Source organism: Sorex araneus, chromosome 4 (genome assembly GCF_027595985.1).
Source record: "Sorex araneus isolate mSorAra2 chromosome 4, mSorAra2.pri, whole genome shotgun sequence".
NCBI classification, from domain to species: domain Eukaryota; kingdom Metazoa; phylum Chordata; class Mammalia; order Eulipotyphla; family Soricidae; genus Sorex; species Sorex araneus.
The window spans coordinates 172,338,801-172,365,131 of NC_073305.1; the positions used below are offsets into that span (position 1 = coordinate 172,338,801).

Consider the following 26,331-nt stretch of genomic DNA (forward strand, 5'->3'; position numbering starts at 1 on the left):
GAGTCCCCGGCATCACAGCACGTCCCCCTTCACTCACCTGCAGCGGTCACTCTTCTTCCATAAGGCCTCCAACATTCTGCTGTTCCTCCGCTCTTACAATTAGCAGCTGCTCAAGTCCCAGGAATAAAAATTCTTTCACCTGTGCTACATAATTTCTGAGAATTAGCTACTTGCACAAAATTTGTTCATAAACTTCTCCAGCTTCTCCAGAGAAGGCAAGCCTTGCACATGGTTGCCTCAGGCACAATCTTTTGTGCTCCCAAGCACTGCCAGGTGTAATCCCTGAGTGCACACCCGGGAGTAAGCCTTGAACACTACCAGGTACGATCCCTAAACAAACAAACAAACAAACAAAAAACAAAAAGAAAGAAAGAAAAAAAACCCAAAAATTCTCCAAGAAAATTCTCCAAGCCTCCTATACCATCAATGTTGATCTCGATCCATTACTCTCATGGGTCCACTGAGTATAACTGGTGTTCTGGATGGCTTGGCCCCACACTCACCTGCATTCTAGGAAGCATGGCTCAGGAGACAAATGGTTTCCAAAAATGAATCTCCAACTTTTTTTCCCCCCCAAAAAATATAAAAATATTCACATCATAAGCTACATCACCATTACTCCAAACAACCTTTTCACACTTTATCCTCTTTAGCTCTCTCCTACATTTCAAATAGCCTGAACCTAAACTTTGACCATCCTTCTCCCCAGCTCCGGTTTCTTCTCTCTTTGCTTTACCATTTTGCTCTGTACTACTCTAGCAAGCAAGTCCGAGACGAAAACAAAGAACCAACTCACTCCCCTCTAAGTACCACATCAGGCCTCTAGGGTATCTACAGGCTCTGATAACTTCCTGTCCACCCTTAAGCTCAAAAGAGATGAATATCTTGACTTTTACTTTCAGCATGATTCCATTTTTAGGTATTAAAAAATTGTGGTGCTAGAATCATGTGTGTGTGTACATGCAACGCTTGTGCTGTTCTCTCACCCGTGCTACATCAGTGGTCCAGATTTTATTTTAAATTATGACTCCATTTCTTTCAAGAATTTTCTGGAGAACAATGTTACTGTTTGATAAAAGGAAAGCAATATCCCGATTTTGTATTATTTCTAGTGTTTAATGTCAGGGCTTTTGGTATTGTTAGAAAAATCTTTTTTCTTTTTCTTTGTGGGTCATACCCAGAGATGCTCAGGGGTTACTTCTGACTCTGCACTCAGGAATTACTTCTGGCGGTCTTTGGGGGACTTTAGGGGATGCCAGGGATCGAACCCGGGTCAGCCGCGTGCAAGGCAAACGCCCTAGCCACTGAACTGTCACTCCAGTCCCTAGAACAATCTTAAAAAGGGAAAAGATACTGTCAATTTCAGGGATTTTCTAGGAATTTATGGCAGAATTTAATCCACAAATCTCTTCATTCAAAATCTACACACTCATTTGCAACATGACTTTATTGCCCCTCCCATCCAAAGGGAGAGTCTATTTTATCAACCCCCTTGACCTTGGGGATTACCTGGGATTAGCTTTGGTTTGTTTGTTTGCTTGTTTGTTTTTCCGCTTTTTAGGTCACACCCAGCAATGCACAGGGGTTACTCCTGGCTCTGCACTCAGGAATTACCCCTGGCTCTGCTCAGGGGACCATATGGGATGCTGGGAATCAAACCCGCTGCTCAGGGGACCATATGGGATGCTGGGAATCAAACCCGGGTCGGCCGCGTGCAAGGCAAACGCCCTACCCACTGTGCTATTGCTCCAGCTCCAGCTGGGATTAGCTTTGGAAAATGGGACCTTGACAATTTTAATAGGTATATCTGGATAAAAGGTTGCATACAGGGGACTATTCTCATGTTCTTCTTGCAACTTTCAAACCAATAAGTCCAGGCTAGCCTAGGGGATGACGAGAGATGTGGCCTAATCATTCCCATCACCCAGCTAACAGCCTGCAACTGCTAGGCAACTGAGTAAGGCAGTCTTAGATCATTTAGCCTCTAGCTGACCCATCAGCTGACAATGTATGTAAAAGCCAACCAGACAGAACAACCAAGCCAGCCAAACTAATCATGCGCTAATTAAGCTCCTTTCAGGCTATACAATTAGGGGGAGGCATGTTATGCAGCAAAAGCTAACTGGAAGAGCATTAATTTTGATCATTTTTCATTACTCGTTTACTGGATGTCTACTGGGTATCGATATACTGGGTGTCTAACTGATATAGGCACATATATTCAAAACCAAGGCATGGTTTCTGTTTGGAGGCATCTATGGCATAGAGATAATCAGCAAACAGATGATGACAATAATGAATACTGAAGGAAAGAATACAACCAATTTTTATGAACGAGGGACACAGGGACTGGAGATATAGTACAGGGATTAATTCACTAATTAATTAGTGCACTTGTCTTGCACTTCGGTTTGATTTCCTGGCACTGCATATGGTCTACCAAGCACTGCCAGAAGGGATCCCTGAGCACAACATCAAGAATAAGCCCAGAGCACCGTCAGGTTTGACTAAAAAAAAAAGGGGGGGGGAGACATAGATGATGGTGTCTCATTGGCTTGGGCTTGCACGGTCTAGGGGGTAGAAGGTAGTATCTGAACTGAGTCCTCACCATAGTCACTGTCACTGTCATCCTGTTGTTCGGTTTGCTCAAGCGGGCGCCAGTAATGTCTCCATTAGTCCCTGCCGTGTGCTAGTGTAGCCCACTGGCGTATTGGGGGGCTCATTCAGGGTCCTCACCATAGAACTGAAATTTATTAGGCACAGTTGGAAAAAGCAGAAGTCATAGCATACATAAAGACAGGGAGAAATAAAAAAAAAAGGCAATGTTTGGGTAATGGTAAAGAAATGAATCCTGAAAGGAATAAAAGGTGATGACTGGGCCAGGGATGTAGAACATTTGCTCTTCATGTATGAGGTCCTGGCTCTGATCCCCAAAACCTTAGGGGGAAATGGTGATGATTAAGAAAATCCAGGTCCAATAAGCTATTTGTAAGCAGCTCCAATTAATAATGAAATATCAAAATCATATCCTAACGTGAAATATCACAATAAGCTTGAGTATAAAATGTCACCTGTCCTTCCTCCCATCCTTGGGGCCCTGGTGTAACATGCAAACAAAGCTACGTGGCATATTATACGTCTCATTTGCATCCTCACTCTCACTTTGCTCATTTAATTATGCTTATTGTTGTTCCAGTCAGGAGTACTGCACACGCCTTAAACAACAAACACATCCCTAATTATATGAAAAGTCAAGCAATTTACAAAGCAATTTAACTTGCAACATTCATTTGAATCAACAATTTTCTAAAGTCAACTCTTTAGAAATTGCCTTCTTCCCCAAAGTCGTAAAGTTAATAGTGGTTTTGGTTTGGGTTTTTTTTATCGGGCCACACCCAGTGATACTCAGGGATCACTCTTGGTAGGGCTCAGAGGAGCAGATGTAGTGTCAGGAACTGAACCCAGGTCGGCAGTGTGCTAGGCTAGTGCCTTCCTTACCTGCTGTACAGTTGCTCTGGCCCCAAACCTAATTGTTAAATAATCACATCCTTCAAGGCTAAAATTAGGTATATTTTCAAAATACTAAAGAGCTCTTTAAAAAGTGTCTGGGAATAGTTAAAAGAACTTCCACTGAAAGTGCATCATTTTTTAAATCTTTCCTTCCTAAATTTGCCCATGGAGCTGATACAATTAGCAGGCACAAGGGCAATAGCAGTAGCGGCAGGGACAAGGGAAAGAGGAAAGGGAAAGGAGAGGAAGGAAAAGTAGCAATTCCCTATGGACGATGGGTAAGCACAGCTTTCAGAATCATGCCCACGGTGTGCTCAGCGAATGCTAGGTAAATGAACACCGTGACAGATGCAGCTACTCCCCCAATCGCTAAAGTACCTATCACTCAGATTCAAATGCATCTCCCCCAAGACAAAAAGAATAGGAAACGTATGTACATCAGTTCAATTTTATTTAGTCTCATGTTCATTGTTATCTGTCCTTTAAAAGAAACAAAGTATAAAACTATAAAAAAAACCCTGAAGTTGATACAAAATTTTTTAAAGCATGATTTTAAAAACATCTTTAGAAAGAGATTAAGATGTGCATTCTAGAATCATAATAAAACAAAAAAAGATTTAAAAAATGAACATTGACAATGTAAGTCACTTCCTCTTGTATTAAATATAAGAAAATTGTGAATTACACCTTATTTCTGCTATTGACAGCAGTGATTCTGTGAAGGGATTTAGGCTTTTCATTAGAACTTTATAAATGTCACATCAGTAATGCTGCAAATTGACTCTCATTATCTTGAGCATTTCACAAGCCTGAAGCATTCTTTTTCACGTTGGTAATGACTGCTAGCCACCCTCCCTCCTATTGTAAGTTATGGTAAAATATGCAAACCATAAATTTACTACTTTAAAGTATCCAGTATTTTCACAATGTTGTACAATCATCATCACTGTCTTATTCTATGGGTTTTTTTTTTTTTAATTTTCATTCCAAGAAAACCAGTACCCATTAAGCAGTCACTTTCCACGATTCTCTTTCTCCAGCACCTGCATGACACGAATCTGATTTTTCTGTAGACTGGTGTATGCTGGATTATTTCATACAAATGGAATTATACAGTATGTGTCCCTTTTTTACCTATCTTTTTCTTACTTAGAATATTTTTTAAGAAAACATCATGTCATTCTGCATTCATGGAAAAGCCACTATCAACATAAATCATAAGAAAGGAAAATATGTTGGAAGTTTATTGACATCTGAGGTAAGAGGGTGAATCAGTGCAAATACCTTGCAGAATGCAAGTCAAGTTTTCAGGACAAATTGATACTTAAACATTGGTTAAATAAACAACTCTAACATTTTAATGCAGCAAAAACATTTAGAATTTAAGTCCCCTAATTTTTTAAGCATTCAAAGCAATTTATTTTGCATTAGAGGTTTGTCACAAAGCAACTGAATATAGAGCGGAAATCAATAACCTTTGCTTCAAATCCTTGAGAAATATTTTTATGAAAATACTACTTTATCTGGCTGATATAGGTAAATAATCATTGGGCAATATTACTTTTGAATAGGAGTGCTATTACAGTTTCCATATGTGATTTAATATTATATCGTTTAATATCAAATAATATGAATAAACCTGAGTGCTAAAATTTCAGTTTTACAATAAATACTACAAATCTGTGAACTGTGAGACTTTAAAAGAACCTGAATAAGTTATCTTATCAAATCTAAACCTACTAACCTGAACTACTAAACATAAGCTACTTGGCAGTACACGCTTAGGAAAATTATATGTACTGAAACTTCATTCTCTGATCACCTGTCAGAAAACTGAAGTCATGGGATAAACATTGACAATATGGAAAGGTGTGACATGAAAAAAAAAAATCTTGACAAAGGGCATAACCTCCTTTAAATTATCATCCTTGCAGGCAATAATAAATCATCTCTATTCAACTACTGGATAATAATGTAGCAATTAATGATATTCTATGACCAGAAGTTGTAGAAACACTACGTAGCTCTAGTCAGTTCTTCTGCCAAAGAAAATTAATATTACTTATCAAATTACCTGTTTAAGAATAATATTCTTTAGCTGGGGGAGGAGGTGTATGGTACAACTAGCAATTTATATTAAGGAAAAAAGTAAAAATTAAATGTGATGTATTTGCTTAAATGTGATGTATTTGCTTTCACTGGCTAAGAACTATTTAACCTTTTTCAAATTGGGAGCATTTACAGAAATAGTTCTATGACTTCCAAACACATACACTAATCTTACCAATACTACTTATGTACTGAAGAATCAGTTCCTATCATATTTACATGCTAATGGGATTAATGATTGATTTGGGAGTGCTCAAATTTTAATTGGTGTTAGTAAGAAAAAAATCCCAGCATATCTTTCTATTCCACATATCATTTGACTTCGAAAAATTTTTAATTATAAAGACAGATGCTTTAGTACAGCAAGCATTAAAATGATTCATAAGTTTTACTGTACTTTCAAAGTGCATAAATTGAACTTTTCATTTTGTAGTGTTAATAATTCTATATTACTGATAATACAGAAACCCAGTCATTAAGTCATTTCCCACATAATACATAGAAATATTAACTATCATGAATACACTTTGTAATGTTCTAAGGTTAAAAAAATAAGCACCCCAAGATGTGTTATCTCCATGAAAACTCAAGATGTGTTAACATCTACTTGGCCAACTTCTGAAGATGACACATGTAAATAAACTTATGTATAAATAACACATTTATAAAATTTTATCAATCACAGAAGCAATAAAACATAATAAAGTGGCAAAAGACCCTAGTTTGGGGAGAAATTTCAGAGCAACATATCATACTGTTCATTTCTACATTTTGGTATAACCTAGTAATACTTTACAGTACACTAGGAATCAAATTTTATATGTAACAATATTTTCCAAAGTTATTTCATACACTTAAATGTATCTTCTCTTTCTGCATTTGTAATATGACAGAAGGGTAAACTGGCCATTTCTCTCAAATACACCATACATTGATGAATACCTAAGCTTTGAGGACCTATTTCTTCATTCATACAATGAAAATATGAAAGGCTCTCTTGTTTGCATCTTTATTTTTTAAATGAAAGAAAATACTTGCATAAAAAGTGAATGTGAAGAGAACTAGCCTTCCTCTTGTCTTATTTAGAAAGTTCAGTAATGTTGGCCTTATAAATTTTGTTTTGGAAATCAGACTTAGACGAAATCCTAACAAACCCATCACTGAGTTATTTTAAGTACAGTAAACAAGTCACAAATGGGTTTTGTGGTTTTTTAAAAGAATATATAACTAATTCTTGCATCTTGACCTCATCAGCTGAATAAGTAAGACTGCCTAGAACAGAATTTAAATAAGCAAACATGTATTAGAATTCTTTCCAACAAAAGTATTTTTTTGGTACAGCCTTTTAAAAGAAAAAGGGTCAACTGTTTTTTTTGGTTTTTTTTTAACCACAATTTTACACTCCCAACTTTGCAGGTTCTAATCACATCACCTTCCAATGTGTTATTATGCAAGAAACAATTGTTTTAATGTTTGCATAATAACTCCTTTCAAAAAATAACCCCTTTTTTTCAGTTTGAAGTGCAAAATGCCAAAAGCTACATTCAAAATGCCAGATTAAAAATCTATTACCAATGATATAAATTGCTGTATCTTCGAAGAACAGGAATGTTTTATTGAAATGCCATCTTCAACTATAATAAAATCTATTAGGGAGAATAATAAGAATGACATTGACAACACAGGGTAGCACAGAATCAAAGGCCAAAATAATTCTATATTACTGATAATCCAGAAACCCAACCATTAATATCTCTTACTGATAGGATTGAGAGTATTTCTACAAATATTTCCATGGAATTCAATCCAATATTCATCTACTTCTACTCTTAGCTTTCTCTAGAAATCTACTATGTTCACATGACTTTGCAACCACTAAACAAGAATGCAAATAATGGCTAAGCTAAATGCTAATGAGCAATAAAAATCTCACAATTTAACGTGAACCAAACACTACTAAAATACTAGTAACAAATTTAAAATACTAGTGAATACAAGTCCTGTTTAAATGTTGAATAACCACAGTACCCAATATATTCTGTATAAGGCTATAAAATTGAGAAACACAAGTTACAATTAATAAATTACTATTGACTTTGGATTACAGATGTATTTACATACACACATAAATCCATTCCAAAGTTCTCAAAGTGCGTATATCAGGATGACATGGAGGTGATCTAACCTTTGTTAGATCACTGGCTGGTTTCCATAGGAGGCTCTGGTTCATTAGGTCTGGGGAAAGGTCTAAAATTTGCATTTCTACAAATTCCCTAATGACTACTTCAGAGGTTAATTACTACTACTAAGAACCAGTACTTTAAGCATCTGATTGTTTCAAAAGTCAATTAGAGAGAGACAGATTCAAGCTAGCAGGAACTTGAGAGAGCGATAAAGAATAAAATAAATTTAAGTATGTTTCTTTATCCTGATATGGACCCTTTTCCTTGCTGCTTAACACAGACTAAGGATTCAACAAACTCTTCCCAAATGACAACTTACTTGATCAACCAAAGTCTCTTCATGCTTAGAGGACTGATTTGATCATTTCCAATTTTTACAAAAGCAGTATTTCCAGAAACTTTTTTACTGTTTCAATATCCTTAAAAGATCAATATTCAATATTGATAAATTAAAATTCAATATCCTTACTTTAAGAAGACCTTTAAAGGGATAGAGAAAGCAAACATAGTTAAAAAATTTAAAAAAAAAAATTAAACGCTGACCAGTAAAACAAGGGTGGACAATGATAATCAACAAGAAACTGCTACAACATGCAAAAAATTCACAATACAAAACAATATGACTATTTTGAAATTTGTCAAACCAGTATTACAATTTTATTTAAATGAAAGCTTTTCTTTTTAAGTTACTGAGCCATATAAAGAGAAATATTAATTTTATTTGAATTTGGACAAATGTTGCACAACAAAACATTTTTTTAACAAAATTGATGGTGGCATAACAGAGATGTGTAAAAGAAATGTAAGGTGGTAAAATATTAAATATCTCATGATCCAGTGTGCAAACAAGACCTGAACTAGAAAATAAAGCACTAAAAAAAAAAAAAACACAACCATGAAACATTGATGCTTGTGCTATCCTAACCATAGGCACATTCTTCAGCAAAACTTTAGAAGACAAAGTGGTATGTTACAGTGATATCTTTGTAGTTGTATCTTTACGAAGATATCTAACATCTTATGCTTTACTTTTGCACAGAAATAAATAGATTGTGTGTATATTCAGTTTCATAATTGGAAACTTGCAAGCATGAGTTTACTAACAGGTGAGACAAAACAACTGATGAGTCTTCAATGTCTTATACTTTGACAATAATAAGAACTAAACCCAATCCAAGTCTAAATAGTTCGAAATTTGTCTCTTCCTGGCCTGGCTGCCATCTATGGGAATCAAGAACCCCCTAATTCTGGAGCACTTTCAGGGGCAAGTATAGGAAGAAAGTCAAGTTTTTAACACGTAACTTGTCAAAAAGTCAGATTACAAGATGTCAGAAATTATCTTGAAATAAGTATTAAATACACAAACCCATTTTATGATTTTTAGAAACTGATATTCATTCTTTGCATTTCTTCTTTTTCAGTCCCCTGGTGTAGGTGACTGAATTTCAAGTCTTAAACCATGTACGAGTCAAGCGCTCTACCACTGAGCTATTTGTAAATAAATAATCCACAGCCTTACTCTTCCTTACTGAACATATCAGGTTAATAATAGTAGAAATCAAATTTTAAACTGTAACAAAATCAGTACAGGTCTTTGTTTCTGTCCTATTTAGACTTTTTGACAAAGTCAATGTGTTTTGGTACAGAAGTCTGGGAAATTAACCTAGAAATATTTTAAAGAGATTGTCGACAAAGAATAGGTTTCTGCTTTTCACAATTGTCATCTCAAAATGGTATCAAATTTCACATTTTAAAAGTCTTAAAACATAACTTTTAAACCCCAGATGACAAAAAATTTAAAGCTTATGAAAAACTTTATCCCTTTTGCATTCTGAATATTTGAAGTTTATTCACACATTATGCCGAGTTCATGCTTAAAATGAGGTATTGTTTTCTTCTCTCCAAATACCAGGTACCTAGCGAATACCATGAACAGGTCCAAATTAAATTCGCAGGACTTTTGTTTTTACCTTAACTATTATTTAACACATTACTATGAGTCTTTGGATGTAGAATCTGATCAAAAACAAAGCTGCCAAAGGTCACACCTGTATTAGAGTGTAAGTACTAAAGCAAAAATACTGTTATTAAAAACCTTGATAAGTAACATTACCAAATAGTAATTATGATTCTAATATTATGAAAGCAGAGTAAGGGAAGCACTAGAAAATGAAAATGTAAAACTTTATAATGATCTTATGTTAGTGCTTAAGTGCTTAAAAAACTGAAAAGTTTTTATCTGAAAAACCAAGGCTGAAAAAAATCTGAATCAAAGTTTTGCTGTTTGAATGTCTGGGTTACAACCCACAGAAAAGAAGAAACGAGTGTTTGGTCAGGATCATGTTAGTTCAAGAAGCAAAATATTTAAGAACCAAAATACGCACACCAGTAGAAATACTAATTCTAAAAATCATGTAGCTAAAAATTAAATCACCCTGTCCAGCAATTTCACACATTTCAAACATTAAGGCAACTTTTTTCCAACTAAACAGTAACTTTATAAAAATATACGTCACTTCAAAACATTATGTACATTGTGACAATAAATTTAGCTAGTTGTAATATTTAATACATTAATAAAGTGTTTCATATTACAAAGAAAATTATACTAGGTGTTTGCATGTGCAAGTGGAGTTACAGTTTTTAAAGTACAGGTTTCAAAACCGATCGAAGTGAACGTCCTTCTTTAGTGAGCTCTCGCGTCACACACATACAGGGCAGTGGAATTGCTTCCTCCCGTTTCTCTACAATATTGTAACTGCACTTCTTCAAGTGATCGGCCATACTGAGGATGTCAGCAAACTTCCATTCATTAACAGAACAAAACGCAGTACTGAATCGCCATACCTAAAAGAAAAGTCTACTTCAGATTTAAACAAGTCAATTTACTAGAACTAAAAACATAAAAACACTTCTTGCTCTAACGATATACATTCGTCCTTTTAGAGAAATATCCAAAGTAACATTTCAGTTAGCTAGAAAGTTGAATGTAGTACATCCATTTGGTTACAAACCTATTCATCAAACATTTATAAATTCTTTCTATGACATCATGAATTCAATAAATGTAATAACCAAAAAAGATAAAACATTAAACTCCAATCTGCCTTACTAAACAACTAAAACCGGAATCATAGCCTCATGAAGTCAGAGCGACTTCCTCAAATATATGCTGTATATTATTCTTTCACTGTATCCAAAGGTCTATGCAGGATCGTGAGGTGACAACTCAAGTATTATTTTTTTCTCTAAGATTTTCTCCCAATACTATTATGTGAAATTCACTAACTAAAATACTCTAAAATATTATGCCAAGGCAATTTATCTTTCCACTGTAAGTATTATAGGTAATATTCAAGGACACAGGGGCCTCAACTTATTTAAAACAATTTTAAAATTCTGTATACAGGGGCTGGAGAGATAGCACAGCGAGTAGGGCGTTTGCCTTGCACGCGGCCGACCCGGGTTCAAATCCCAGCATCCCCTATGGTCCCCTGAGCACAGCCAGGGGTAATTCCTGAGTGCAGAGCCAGGAGTCACCCCTGTGCGTTGCCAGGTGTGACCCAAAAAGCAAAAAAAAAGAAAAAAAAATTCTGTATACAGAATTTACAACAGAGCTTCTGTAAATGGAATGTTACCTGACTCCATAATATTCTCCTGTCAACTGTATTTGGGTATCTGCCAGAAATATGTGGGTTACTTACCCCTCGTGTTCATTTCCCCAGCGTTAAGCCCTTAGCACTATCAATTTATCTGTCCAGCAAACACTATCGTGACCCATCCCCTCATCATTACAATTCCAAATATAAAACTACCTGAACACAGGTAGTAAGTGTGCAAGGACTAGGATGACCTTGGCAACAAGCCTGAATGATACACGACAGGAGCCCCAACTCCTCTACAGAATGAGAATACTGCAGACACGGAAACAACAGGCGCTCTAGGAAGTAGTAGTGGCGTGCAGAAGCCAACGCTGTTCACAGAGGGATCGCTTGTTGCCCTCCTTCAGGTTATACTATCCTGGTCGGAGCCATTTCCCGAGAGTCAGGGAGGGAACAGAGGGGAGCTACAACAGACTTGACAAAACTCAATCGCTTCCCTTACGATTCCCTGCTCTCATGAACCTATGGGAAGAATTAGTTCTTTTATCTTTTAGTTCAAATGATCAATGGTGGCAGTTAGGCTGCCTCCATCCATCACGTCACACAACGATGAACCTGAAACAGAAACAAGCTCAGGAAAAGCAGGAGGAAATGGATGGCTCCCACCTTCTGCTGATGTTTCCTAACTGGGCCAATTTTCACTCGTACACCCATCAAGTCTTCATTGAGAGACTACTATATGGCAGGCTTACTAGGAAGTAGTTATTTTGGTTCCCAGAAAGCTCTGCAGCTTAAGGAACTTAATTACTGAAGAAAAGTGACAGTTCTTTAGTTAATTTCAAAACAGCACAGTGAGTACTTTTGCAGGGGTATAGGGTGGATGTATATAATAGCACCACACAGCTACAGTGCAGTGCACAACCTTACAGGCTTAGGTGGGGAGTATGCCAAAAAGCTTTCTTGGGGGCCAGGGCAATAGTACAGTGGGCAGGGTGCTTCATTTTGAAGTGTTTAAGCACATGGCCAACGTGGGTTTGATCCCCGGCATCCTCTGTGATCATCCCAAGCACAGGAGGAAGCCCTGAGCACTACTGGGAGTGACTCCAAAACAAATTCTAAAAGCTTTCTTGAAGAGCTGAAGAGTGAACAGGTGATGAAGATTCTAAGCTCCAGAGACCTCCTCCCTAGGCCTGAATTATGCTCTAATGCCTTGTGATACTCTCAACCATAAAACAAGGACAATCAACTAAGTAAGTTAATGAGGGCAAAGTTCTTGGGAACTGCTGGCTATTATATTTCTAGCATCAAATGCATGCATCAAAGAAACAAAGGTAACAAACAACAGTCAACTGTAAAGAAATCACTGCGGGTGGGACTATAAAGCAACCAGCAGTAACTGAGAGTGAAAATAAAAACAATGTACCATGACCAGTCTGGAATAATTCATTTAAAGATCTGTTTCTACCTCCAAGGTATTGTCAATGATCTGACTTCACTGGCAAAGACAATGAAAACAAAAACAAAGGGGGAAGATATAAAGCTGAAAAGGTTTTGAATGGCAAAAGAAAGCTGAGGCTGAAATTAAAAACTTCCTGAATGGGAGAAAATATTTGCACACCAAACATAAAGGATTAATATAACATCCAAGATATAGAAAGACTTCATAAAGCTCAACAACAAAAACCTCACAAACAGGGGAAGGAAGTAAGACACCTTTTTAGAAAGGACCTGGGGTCGACTAGTAAAAAATGTTCACTGCCATTACTACGAGAGAAATGCAAATCAAAACAAGGAGCTATCAACACACACCAGTTGGAGTGGCATATATTTAAAAGAAGGCTGGAAACAGAGTTGGCAGGAATGAGACGAACATTCTCTTAAAGCAAACGGTACTGAGATTCCTCGAGAAAGGAATCTCAATACCATATGACCCAGTGATTACATTTCTTTAATCAAAGTTATCTGTAATATCTTCTAATTTTTATTGATCCGTCTAATAGAAGCTCAACAAAAGTAGTTAGAGGAGTAAAACAGGGGAGCCAAATTTGTTCCCCAAATACTGAAAAAGCACCTAGAGCTTTCCAGCTTAGGTGCCAAATTAAACAACATATCCTTCTAATATGCTATAAACCCAGAGTCCCCACCAACATTATCTCATCCTATTCTCTTATGATTTCACTTCTTAATGCATTTCCACATCTATCCATTTACACTATCATCCAAATATATTTATTATAGTTTTCTCTTTCTCTCAGTTCTACCTGCAACAACCAAGTTCTAAGCAACAACTAAGTTCTAAAACACTGTTGAGAAAGAAGAGAAACTGCCAATTATAAATAATTTTAAAAGATTCTTCTTGCTTCTTTCACTATCCTATGGAGAGAGGGAAGAGGAGGTGAGGAAGAGGGAGAGAGAGGGACAGAAGAGAGGAAAAAGGGGAGGGGGAGGGAGGAGGAGGAGAAGGCAGGAGAGGGAGAGAGGGAGGGTAAGGAAGAGAGAGAGGGAGAGAGAGAGAGGAGGAAGAGGGAGAGGGAGGGAGGGAGGGAGAGGAGGAAGAGGGAGAGCGAGAGGGAGGGAGGGAGAGGGAGGGAGAAGGAGATACGTGTATATATATGTGTGTGTGTGTGCGTATATATATGAGAGAGAGAGAGAGAGAGAGAGAAGTATCTAGAAGTATCTGCCATAAGAGCAGTGAGGGAAACTGAGGACACCGGTGCTGGGAAATGTACACTGGTGGAGGATGGGTGCTGGAACACTGTATAACTGAAACCTAATCATGAACAGCTTTGTAAGGGTCTATTTCAATATATATAAAAAAAGATAAAAACAAACAAAAATACTAAAGGGAGTTGTTAGAGACTTGAAAGGGTAGCAAAAATGCACGAATGAAGAAACAGTCTCCTTAGCTTTACCAAGTTAGAATTTAGTTCTAAGATGTCTGCAATGAATGTGATTAAGAGAATTCTCACTATGCTACATGTCCGTGCATTCTCATCGTTTTAAGAAGAACCTGCTGTCATCCTGTGTCTGTTCTGCTGGGGGCCGTGCCCTGTGCAGCTCCAGCAGCTACTCCCAACTCAGTGCACCAGAGAATGACCCTGGATCACATGCAGAGCCAGAGATCAGGCAGGTATGGGCTGCATGCAAGGCAAGTGACTTGGGCCTGTCCTCTCTCTGGCTCCTACTAAGTTTGAAGGTGGTCCAATTTTAAACAAGATATTATTATGTCAGTGACATTAATAACTAGTATGTCAAATAAAGGGCATATACAGTTAAGATTAAGCTAGCCCGGGCCAGAGCGGTAGTGCAGCTGGTAGGGTGCTAGCCTTGCACACAGCCGGCTGGCTCCTATCCCCAGCACCACATATGGTCCCCGAAGCGCGGCCAGGAGAGATCCTGAGTGCAGAGCCAAAAGTCCCGAGTGTGCCCCAACTCTCCCCGAGTCCCCCCCACTCCCACCCCCCCCCCCCACACACACACAAAGATTTAACTACCAACCTTCTCTTTAATCTGCCATGATGAGTTTCCTTCTGGAGATTTCTTTTTCCCCCACTGCAGTATGACCATTCCCCGAGACTGAAGCAGACTGCCGCACACCTCCCTCATGAGCCTGGACACACATGAGAGCTGGCATAAGCTGAACCCATCCAGAAAGCCTGCAATATGCTGCAGGACTTCGAAAGGAAGACTGCTCAGGTGGTCAGTACGTAACCCCAACACACAGTTTCTAGCAGGCTCCACTAATACTGTAGAAACACACGGCTGGACTCCAAATGACCTCAGCTGGCGGTCATGTATAATCTTCGCTCCTTGTGTTGAAGGACAAAATCTGCGCTGGGAATAGGTACAACCATAGTATGCTAAAGGACACCTCTGTTCCATCCAACCATTGAGTCCGGCATGAATGTCACCATGTACATTCTTAAAATGCGATGAAAATTCTTTCCTTCTAAATAACTGTCCGCAAACAAATGTAAACATTGAACGTTGCTTGGGCTGGTACCGAGCGACACATTCCAATACTAAATCCAGCCCAAGTGTCTGAAAAGGACTTGGATTTGAAAGTTGTGGGTTGGCATGATCACAAGCTGAAGCCGAAGCTATTTCCCCTACCATTGTGTTTGTAACTAGTATTGCAGATGGAAGGGAGAAAGTCTGTGTCCCAAAGTCAATGTGATAACCATCAACCACGCGGCTATCAGATATGCCCCTCCCACCTGGAGAATCTCCAAGACAAAACAGTAACGCTGCTGTGATGAGGTCTATTCCTTGGAGGCCCATTGGGTCCTCAGCGACTTCCAAATCTGATGTATCAACTGCTTTATCTTCCTTTGGCTTCGACCATAGTGAATTAGAAATAAATTTGAAGGAAGGCGTATGACTGATAGGTAAGGCATCTAAATTTCTCAAGTCTCCTAAGCCTATTTTTCGCCAATACAATTCCCCTTCATCCTCTTCGCTGGGCAGGAGGATATGCTGAACTGTGCCATTGGGTAAAGTGTTGGGCGGTATAACTTCCCGAAGCTGCACTGCTTCTGAGAGTGCGCCAGGAGGATCTGCAATGCCATCTGATGCTACACATTCTCCATTTGTCAAGGTACTTTGTTTTGAATCCCCGTGCAAGTCCTCATCCTGGTCTAGGACACGTGTACATATGTTTCCCGAAGGAAAGCCATTACAAAGAGCAGAAGTTCCATATGAATTGCTATTCGAGTCACATAATAAATCACTTGAACCATTCTGTTCGGATTGGGCATTCAGACTTGTGTCATGGTCAATTCCACCCACTGCTCCAATTTCATCCTCATCAAGCCCGTCTTGGTCTTTTGAATTTCTATTCTGTAAGTTTTCTCCAGCATTCTGTTCCTCATCCATTTCCTTTGGGGAAGCACGGAGATTTGTACTTAACAGGCCAATGTCTCTTGTGGCAGTATTCAGAATATCTAAGGCAGCAGCCAAACTTCTAGTTGTTTCTACAGTAGCTTGATAAAGTGCACCATAAGATTCTTCATCAACAGATACCAAACCATTGGCATGTGCTATTTCTGGAACACTTGATTTTACGGAGATTTGTTCTCTGGGACCTGAAACTTTGTCAGTAGCTTTTGACATCATGGTGGCAACTTTGAGAGACTCTAAGAGCATCCGTTGGTCTTGAAGGGCCAAGGCCATGTCTAATTGTGCTACTTCATCAACATCTCTACTGAGATTCTCATAGGATTTCCGGTCTGCGTAGCTAACGGGCCACCGGTTCCACTCCATCGTACAGCACACCACACTGGCAGGACACGTTTCCAGATGTTCAGCAACTTTATTTCGAGCCATTGTAAATGGACATCCAAAGTCACTATTTAAGCAAGGCACACGTTCAAACGGGCATAAAAGTCGATGTTCTTCAGCTTTACAAGAATGAAAAACGGCTCCACAAACCAATGAACAACCAATCAAGTCACAAGAAATGCCAGGCTCTGGTCTAGTCATGCACCTTCTGCTGACACAATTCACACAGTGTGAATGCTGCTGCTCCTCCTCCATAATGGCCAGATCTAATTGTTGAAATGGGAAAAACAGAGTAAATTAGAAAAGTCAATTAAAGAAAACTATTTGCTAACATCAGGTTATGATGTAGAGTGGTTTATTTTAGGTTAAATTATACAAATTCTATAGTTTATAATACACGTAACAGGCTGGAGCAATCGCAAAGCAGTACGTCATTCGCCTTGCACGCAGCTGACCTGGGTTCGATTCTTCCGCCCCTCTCGGAGAGCCCGGCAAGCTACCGAGAGTATCTTGCCCACATGGCAGAGCCTGGCAACCTACCCGTGGCATATTTGATATGCCAAAAACACTCACAACAGGTCTCAAAATGGAGACGTTACTGGTGCCCGCTCAAGCAAATCGATGAGCAACGGAATGACAGTGCTACAATAATACATGTGACAATTACATCTTAGAAAAACCTTAGAGACAATGGAAACAAAGAACATGAAAGCTGGAATTGAGTAGGAAACATGCCATTTGAGGGAGCTGGGGTCAGGACAGCGAGAGGGAAATGTCTCTTGCGGAGGGAAGTATTCAACACGGGGAGGTGGTGATGTGAATGGTGGTAAAGTGTTCCGTATGGAACCCTAGAAGCAATGGTACTGTAAACCATGTGAAGAAAACATATTAAAGAAAGCTCCCCTCGCAGAAGCAGGCTGGTGGGTGGGAGGGAGGCGAACGGGGATGCAAGGGGAAGGCACTGGTGAAGGAAGTGGACACTGGTGAAGGGACTGATGTTGAAAACACCGTATGTCTAAACCCAGTAACGAATAACTGTGTAACGTCACAGTGACCAAATTTAAATTAAAAAAATTTTTTAGGGACTGGAGTGATAGTACAGCGGGTAGGGCGTCTGCCTTGCACGTGGCAGACCCGGGTTCAATTCCTAGCATCCCATATGGTCCCCCGAGCACCGCAGGGAGTGATTCCTGAGTGCATGAGCCAGGAGTAACCCCTGTGCATCGCCGGATGTGACCCAAAAAGCAAAAGAAAAAAAAATTTAAAGTGAAAAAAAGAACTATAACACTTCAAGATAATTCAGTACATTACATAGATGTAAAAATGCAACAAAGTTTCATTTTTATATACCACATAACAATGTGCCTACATGAGTAAAGTTTCATTACATTTTAGTGTACTCGGCAGCACATAAATCAATGCTGAAAACAAGGTAATGCATATATAACTTTTAGATTTAGGATAAAGCTATATAAAATATTAAAGAAAATTCATCAAGTTCATCAAGCCTAAGGGAAAATCATCTTGGGGCCGGAAGCAACAGTAAGGCAGGTAGGGTGCTGCCCCGCAGACAACCTGGATTCAATCCCTGAGTGCCCGGGAGTAATCCCTGAGCACCACCATGTATGGGTGTCCCCACCCCCCCCACCCCTGCCGCCCCTCGAAAAAAACAAACAAAGAATCTAAATTTCATGGTACATTTAAGCAAAACCGAAAAGGGGATGGGGTAGTTTGTTCACATAGACACAGAATTCCAGGGAAGTGCGGCATTTTTTTTTTCTGAAAAGGGGATGACAGGCCAAACGTTTTTGAATTTCATAAATATTTAAGATTTCTACTATTTGTCTCTCCAACATATATGCCTTAATAAATTTTACCACAAACCAACTGTCTTAAAACACACACACACACACACACACACACACACACACACACACACACACACACACACACACATACACACACACACACACACACATACTTTACCCAGAAAGGATGTCCCTGCAAATGCCTCACCTCTGAAGGCTAGTTTCCACTCACTCACTAAATGCCTACCCCTCATTTAAGTATTTAGTACCAGGTACTGTGTTTTGGTCTGGCAACATAAACATTACTAAGACATGCTGCCTTCTTTTCATGGAGCTACAGCAAGTCAAAGGCAATAAAAACATCACATTACCATGTGATCAATATGACAGCTTTCAGGGGAAATATAAAAGATCTTCTATCCTCTCTTATACACTCCAGTCCTTTAATCTAATTAAAAAGTGCTACTGAGATCCTCAATGCTAAGTGAAAATAGTATTTTTCCTCTATCTTCCTGGGTTCTCCCCTATTTCAGGTTATTCTTTAGCTTTTCTTCTAATACTCTTCTTCAGAGATCTGTGTAATTTCTTCCTCATTTTTTATACATTTCCCTTGGGTGCTGTGAACTTCTCAAAAGCTTCTGAAAATTCTCCTAAGCCTCCTTATTTGATTCCTCTTGTAACTTCAGATCTCTACAGCCAATTACATGGGTAGACAATAACACTAATACAATAGTTGGTGTATTTTTCTATAAATTCTACTCTGGTTGTAGTTAGCTAATGTAAGCTAATCACACCCCAAAATACAACTTCTCCTTTGCATTTTCTCTATTACAGACTTGAATTTCCTCGAACTGAAATAACAGGCATTCATTTTTGACAGAGTTTCTGGTTTAAGTAGTCTTAAGTTGGTATCATGACATTTAATGACATGGGGAATGGAGGGAAACAGGGACACATTTACCAACCAAACCGCATTTTTAATTATGTTTAAAAATTACAGGTTTGAGTTCAATACTAAGAATGTTAATGGTCATACATTTTATAGCTAGGAGCAAAACCAGTAATTAAAAATAGACATGCTAAAATACTCAGAAGAAATGACAGACTATTGATGACAAACACTTATAAATTAAGCAGATGCTCAGAGGACCTTTAACAAGAATTAAGGCAAATTTTACTGAGTGATCAAATCTGAAAACAGCTGTAGCTCTCTTGTTTTGTAACAACTAGACTGAATCTCATGCTGACTGTTATGGAGAGAAACCTAAAAAATCCAAGCAGTTTCAATGAAAGTGACCAATGCTCTTAGATCTTGTAGGTACAATTTATGTTACATGCACCGAACATGATACCAGGCAGAAAACACACACACACACACACACACACACACACACACACACACACCCCACCCCACCCCCAACTTCATTCAAGAGTGTTTAAAATAGAAACTGTTAAGAACTGGGGTAAGCAAAGCAACGGTAACTCTAAAGGGTAGAACGCTCTCAAACCTCAAAATAATATCTTCCACACTATTCCACTCTGAATACAATAGAACGTTCATTAAAAGGCATCCACAACATTTATTATTATAGCAGACTTAGAGAGAAGGAACATATTTTATCCCTGTGCCTATTTTATCCTTCTTAACACATACCATGCCACTTCATGCTCCTAACAACCCAGAGGACAGACTGAGGAAGACCTGGTCATCTCTGTGGCAGCGAGAATTGAAGTTGGAATCTGAATCATGCAGCACGTGAACAGTAAGGCACATTTATTACTTTAAAAAGTTTAAGGAAATAAGGCAGCACGTCAGGAACTGGTGATCCAATTTTAAGATGTTATTTGAGGAATGAATATTACACAACTTTGCTACAGTTTACTCCAACACTTAATCACCCCTGTGGTCAAGACAGCCTTTTTAGCCCTTTCTAATTATAATAGCACACTGTATGCTTTGAATATGTGTTTTAAGTTACTTTAAAAACTAAGTTACATTGTTACATTTCCAAGGACCCATATAAATATAAGAAGCAACAATAGCAACAATTGAACAATTCCAAACACAGCTATATAAATAAGAAATCAAATATAATTTCATTTTATGGCTGAATATACTAAGAGGAGGGAAGAAAAGAGCACTAAGCAACCAGAGTATTCTGGAGAGAGAACCTTCAGTTATCAGAATTTAAAACTCTCAGATTCATCATTTCTAACCAAGATCAATACTGTCAAATTAAATATGCCTCCATATTTCACAACTGCTCATAAATCCTGTTGAATGGATTTAAAACATCAATCCCAGATTTGTCAGTTGAACAGTTACAGACAGCAGGCCCGGCTGAAAACACTGATAAAATGAAGGCTTCAAGTTTAAGAAGAACTAAATATAAAGACCCTTCATAGGATTCCTGTAAAACTGTCTGGAAAATTAATCTTAACATCCTAAATAGCATTCAATTCTATTCAAGTTATACCTAAGTTGAATGAGGAGGAAAGTTTGACTAGATTGGAAAATATCTGTAATTAAATGCTTTATTTTCATTTCAATTTTCTAACAAAAAAATCTTTGCCAACTTACAGTCGATGGCAGCCAAGCAATCTATAAAAATACTTTTATGTAATTAAAAAATCCATTTTTTTCAAATAAGGAGATATTGCACAAAATACATAAGGAGGTAACTGTTGCACTGCACTGCAGCACTGTCCTCCTTTTGTTCATTGATTTGCTCGAGAAGTAACTGTATAACTTTAAAATACAAAAAGTCAAGTCACATGGGGAGAAGGCCGGGAGGCCTCACCCACGATGCTGCAGGAGAATGCAGTGCCACGGAAGGACCAAGAACCCAGGGCCTCGAAAGCAAGACATGCAGTCTACCCCGAGGGCCACTGCCCGGAGCCCAGTACAGTTCTGAAAGTCTGCCTCTGCAGCCCCAAACACACACACACCTTTTACTACCTATTTCCATTCGGACTGCTGGGGGAAACTGCACTCAAGTGTTAAAATTTTAAAAAGAAAGGCAGAGAAGGAATAACTAAATGCAAGTGTCAGATGCCAGAGGAGGTATACAGTGAGGAAAAGCTCAAAGTCCAAAGTGGAATAAACACGGTGCTTAACATGAGTTGACGCGTATTAGAGCAGACAGCTATTTAGACAAGAAAAAGTCGCTTCCATTTAAGGCTGAACTGAAACTTCAGCCTTGTTAAAGCAGTTAACCTTCATTACAAATAATACACAAGTGAGACGTGAAATTTAGTAATCCGTTAAAAGCTCCTGAGCAAGCCCCATCCTTTGGGTACCTGTGAAACACACAGGGCTTTATTCTGAATTCGAACACTTGCTGACTGATTTACTGACTGGCTGTGTTCTGCTTTAAGATCACAATAAATCTACAGCCTCAGAAGAACATCCCATGTCTCTGGTTTGAAGAACAGGGGAGAGGGGAGGGAATCAAGCACACGGCTTCCTGATGAGCACAAAATAGTTAAGTGAATTACAATGCACAAGTGCTTTTGTTAAACTCTGGTTCTGACTTTTAAATTTTATGAGATTATAAGGAAACTTTTCATTGTTATGGTTCCGGTAATGATAGGACCAAAACATACATGTAACATTTCTAAATATGGTCATGAGTAGCTTATTCCAAACTAAAAGTGCTACTTGTCATGTTCTTCACTGAACAAGCAAATGAAAATACTGCAGATGTACGTAAAAACCGAAATAATATTAATAAATATTTAATCCTCAGACCAGAACCTACTTCAATTAATACCAACAAAAACAACCCGCCCAGGGCCAGAGAGAGAGCACAGTGGGCTACAGGGCATGCTCGGCGCGCTAGAGGTCCAGGTTTCGTGCCTGGCACCAAGTGGTTCTCCATGCAACCAGGAGCAACCCCAGATATCCTGGAGGACACCCTAAACAGTGCCAGGTGGGGTCTTCCCAAACCCCAAAGTACACATAATAACAGTAACCCACCCAATGGCCGAACCCGGCTTAGTCTAAGGGGCAGGTCAGGAAAATCCGCTCAACAGGCTGAGTGCAAAGACTGCAAGTCCAAACCCCAGAACCACAGGGTCCCTGGACACAGCCAGACGTGGCTCCCAAAGCAGGAAAAACCCAACAACAAAATGGGCAGCGATCGCTAGTGGACGGCGAGAACGGCCTTCCCAGGAATCTAAGCTCTGTGACCTTATGGCAATTACTCTACCAAGAAAACAATCTAGAACTCTCAAAGACTGTTTATAATTATGTAAGTCCATCTGACTACAAACAGGCAGTCCTGGAAAAAAAGGGACACAGTTTACACAGCCACATTTAGGCATATACATTTTTTGATATCGGTCATTTAAACTTATAAAGTTTACTGAAATCAAATGAAAACAAATGCTAACATTACCACTGTTGGGAGGGGGGGATATCCTTTTAGAAAAGATTTTTACAGACTGATTCTAATCGAGGCATGTTTAACTACACTCAGCTTTCTAACAGTCCCAGGCCAGTCTCATCTACTTCATTAAGTTAACTCTGAAATCAAAGCATATTTTATATATCCTTTTGGTAGAAGGCTAAAATCCAAAAAATACTACAAACACGAAGTCATTCAATAAACTGTCATTAGAAATTCAGGGAAAAGATTTATCCAAAACGAAGCAGCACAAGGCTAACTGCATAAAAAGGTCACAGATGAGAATACTGTATACTGAAGACAGCAGTACCTATGTATTTAGCAACACCTAGTTTTGGTCACCTAAAAGTATCAATATATTTTCTCCAAAAACATGCACTATTCCTCTTTAATAGTATATTTCCTTAAAGACAATTTGTATCTTTTAAAATGTCTCAAAACTAGACCGAAGCGCCGGAATGACATTAAAAATATCTTGTACACTCGGAATGCATGAGAAGTTTACCTATATTGGAAAACTTCCTCTGTGATAACACGGGCAAACGCCCACCCACGAGCATTTCAAAAATCACCCCCCAAAAAGGCTTATGTCATCGCCCTGAAGTACCAGATAAAAGCAACCCGGAGATTGAAAAAGTTACCCAAACACCCTGTTATCCCACCCAATTAAATGTCTAGAGTAAGAAACTGTGACTAAGCATAAAGGAGAGTGATTCAGCAAAGGCACCCACTGAAACCTCTCCGAAAAGTCCCGAAGGTGTTTTAAGGCTCTCCTCCTCCTCTCTCCCTCTGGCCTGGTCAACAACCCGGGCAGCGTGGGGGAAACCCTGCACAAACCCAGGCAGATGCAAAAATCAGCGGAGCGCACTTCCCCCCCCCCCCCCAGCCCCCCTAGCCCCTCCAGGGCCCCACGGCTGGCTGGACACGGGGCAAAGGGAAAGTTTTAGAAAGTTCGGCGGCTGGGGTTTTATTTATTTATTTTTTCCCCCTCCCCTCCCACTTTCTTTTTCTTTCTTTTTTTTTTTTTGCATGCAGGGAGTTTTATGTTAATCTACACCGATAACAGAATGTCCATAAATAACTTGAGCTTGGCTCCGAGTCAAGCGGGCAATTATGGAATAAAAGGTCAATTCCTTCCCAAGCATCTTTTTTATCTGGGCCTTACGACACGGCCTGGGAAAGGGAAAACAAGCCGCGAGCGCGCGGGGGACCGGGGACTCGCGCTCGGGTAAACAACGCCGGCCGCCCCCGAGACCTGCGCGGCCCCGGGGTTCCCTCCAGGCCCCGCCCCGCCCCCCAAAAAACCAAACAAGCAACAAAGTAATAATAATAATAATAATAAAATCTGGAAGTTTCCCTTTAATGATGTCCCAGGCGAAGAGCCCTGGAGCCCCGCACTTCCATGAATGGAAAAGTTACCAACTTCGCCCATCCCGTGCAGCCCGGGGCCGCGGCGTCCCCGTCGCCTTAACCCGTTTGGCCCCGGGGAGCCCCGAGTTTCTGGGGAAACAACAATAACAATAATAATGATGATAATAAAAAGCCCAAGAGGAGTCTGGTATATTTTTTGGGGGGGTGGGTGGGAGAAGTACTTGGCGGGGTGCAACTGGGGGGGTGGGGTGCGGGGTTCCCAAGTTCAACTCCTGCTCCCCACGCCCGGCCTGGTGATGCCGCGCCACGACGCGGCGGGGCAGGGTGACCCGGGGGTCGCGTCCGGGGCGCCATTTGCTGACCGCCTCCCCGCTGGCCCGGGAGGGAGCATCGCGGCCAACGCCCCCCCCCAACCCCGGGTCGGCGGAGCATCGCGCCCGGGCCCCCTTCCGCCCCCCGACCCCACCCCGGGGGTCCCCCGCGAGGCGCCGACCTGCTCCGCCCGGGCTCGGGCCCGCCGCCCCCGGCCCCGGCCCCGGCACGGGCGCCGCTCAGGCCGCGCCGGCCTCCCGTGCGCGCCGCCCGACACTCACCGGCGGGCGCGGCCCCGGCGCGGCCCCGGCCCGGACTGCCCTGGCCGCCGTGCCCGCTCGTTTCCAGCTGCCCCGGCGCCACCAGCGTCCGCCGCGCCTCTCCTGCCCGGCCCGGTCGCCGCCTTTTCTTTTCTCTTCTCCTCCGCCTCCTCCGCCTCCTCCGCCTCCTCCGCCTCCTCCTCCCCCTCCCGCCCGCCGGCCTCCACCCCCCGCGGCCGCCCCTCGCGCGCGCAGCCCCGCCCCGGCCCGCTCTGCCCCGCCCACCCGGCCGGCCGGCCCGCGGCGGGGACGCGCACGCACCGCGGGGCTCGGCGGGGACGCGCACGCACCGCGGGGCTCGGCGGGGACGCGCACGCACGCACGCACGTTGGGCCCGGCGGCGGCGGCGGCGGCGGCGCGCGCGCGCACACCGCTCTTGGATCGGCGCGCCGAGAGCCAGTGCCGGGTCTGGGAAAACTAACTTGAGGCTCTCGCCTGCGTGCTCCGCAGTTCCCTCCCAGCGGGCCGGCCTCCGCGTCTCGGGCTCGGTTTTGGAACTGTGTGTCCCTGGGAGGACTCCTGGAGAGAGGAAACGGGCCCGTGCCGAATAAATGTTTTATCTCCCGAAGTTGTACAGTGGAGCCCCGCCTCTTGCTGAGCTGGGTGCTACCAAGAGCTTCGGTTCTGGGGCGGGACACTGCTGCTTTTTTTTCTTTTTTTGCATTTTGGGTCCCACCCGGAGATGCACAGGAGTTACTCCTGGTTTATGCTCTCAGGAATTAACTCCTGGCGGTGCTCAGGGGACCCTATGGGATGCTGGAAATCGAACCCGGTGCAAGGCAAACGCCCTACCCCGCTGTGCTATTGCTCCAGCCCCCATGGGACGCTGCTTTTTATCTGAAGATCGCAGGCCTCTTCCAGTTGGCCAGCCCGGGGTGCCAGCCGGTGACCGTGCCCGGGACGCTGAGGACCCTGCATCCCGCTGGAGGGACCGAGCGCAGCCGCGGATTCGGGGAGGCGGGGGGGGGGGAGCAGGAGCATCCCCCACCCGGGTCACTGCCTTGTGGCTGTCGGCTCTCCGTCGGCGTAGAAGAAGGGGGGTGGGGGCTTGCAGTTATTTTTGCACTTGATGGAAGAAGTATCCCAGGGCCAAATCCAGGTGTCCCGGCTACTCCGCCAAGCCTCGGTTCAAAGCCAAGAACCCAAGAAACCGGGATTCAGAGAGCCCGGTGGGAGTAGATGACCTTCATCCCCGCACGGGCCCCCCTCACCTTGGTGCGGGTCTATTGGAGCTTGACCCAAGGAAAAACGGTGATAAAGAGAAGATCATCTGGCCTCTAGGGCCGGAGTGATAGTACAGGGTGTAGAGCATTTGCCTTGTAAGCAGCGATCCAGGTTCCCAACCCAAGTTCAAGTCCCCAAGCACCGCCAGGGGTGAGCATCATCGCTGGGCGTGACCCAAATCTGGCCTCTAGGTGGGATCCAGT

At 41.3% G+C, this 26,331-nt stretch overlaps 1 protein-coding gene across 1 annotated transcript; it reads right to left on the bottom strand.

Moving 5' to 3' along the window:
* Positions 1-3,944: 3,944 nt before the first annotated feature.
* FBXO30 (F-box protein 30) lies at positions 3,945-25,000 on the bottom strand. The gene is made up of 3 exons (XM_055136546.1): positions 24,866-25,000; positions 14,903-16,950; positions 3,945-10,649 (listed from the first exon to the last, which is right to left on the bottom strand). The coding sequence occupies exons 2-3, from the start codon at positions 16,937-16,939 to the stop codon at positions 10,446-10,448; spliced, it is 2,241 nt and encodes a 746-aa protein (XP_054992521.1). The 5' UTR covers positions 16,940-16,950; positions 24,866-25,000; the 3' UTR covers positions 3,945-10,445.
* Between the last annotated feature and the right edge of the window lie 1,331 nt (positions 25,001-26,331).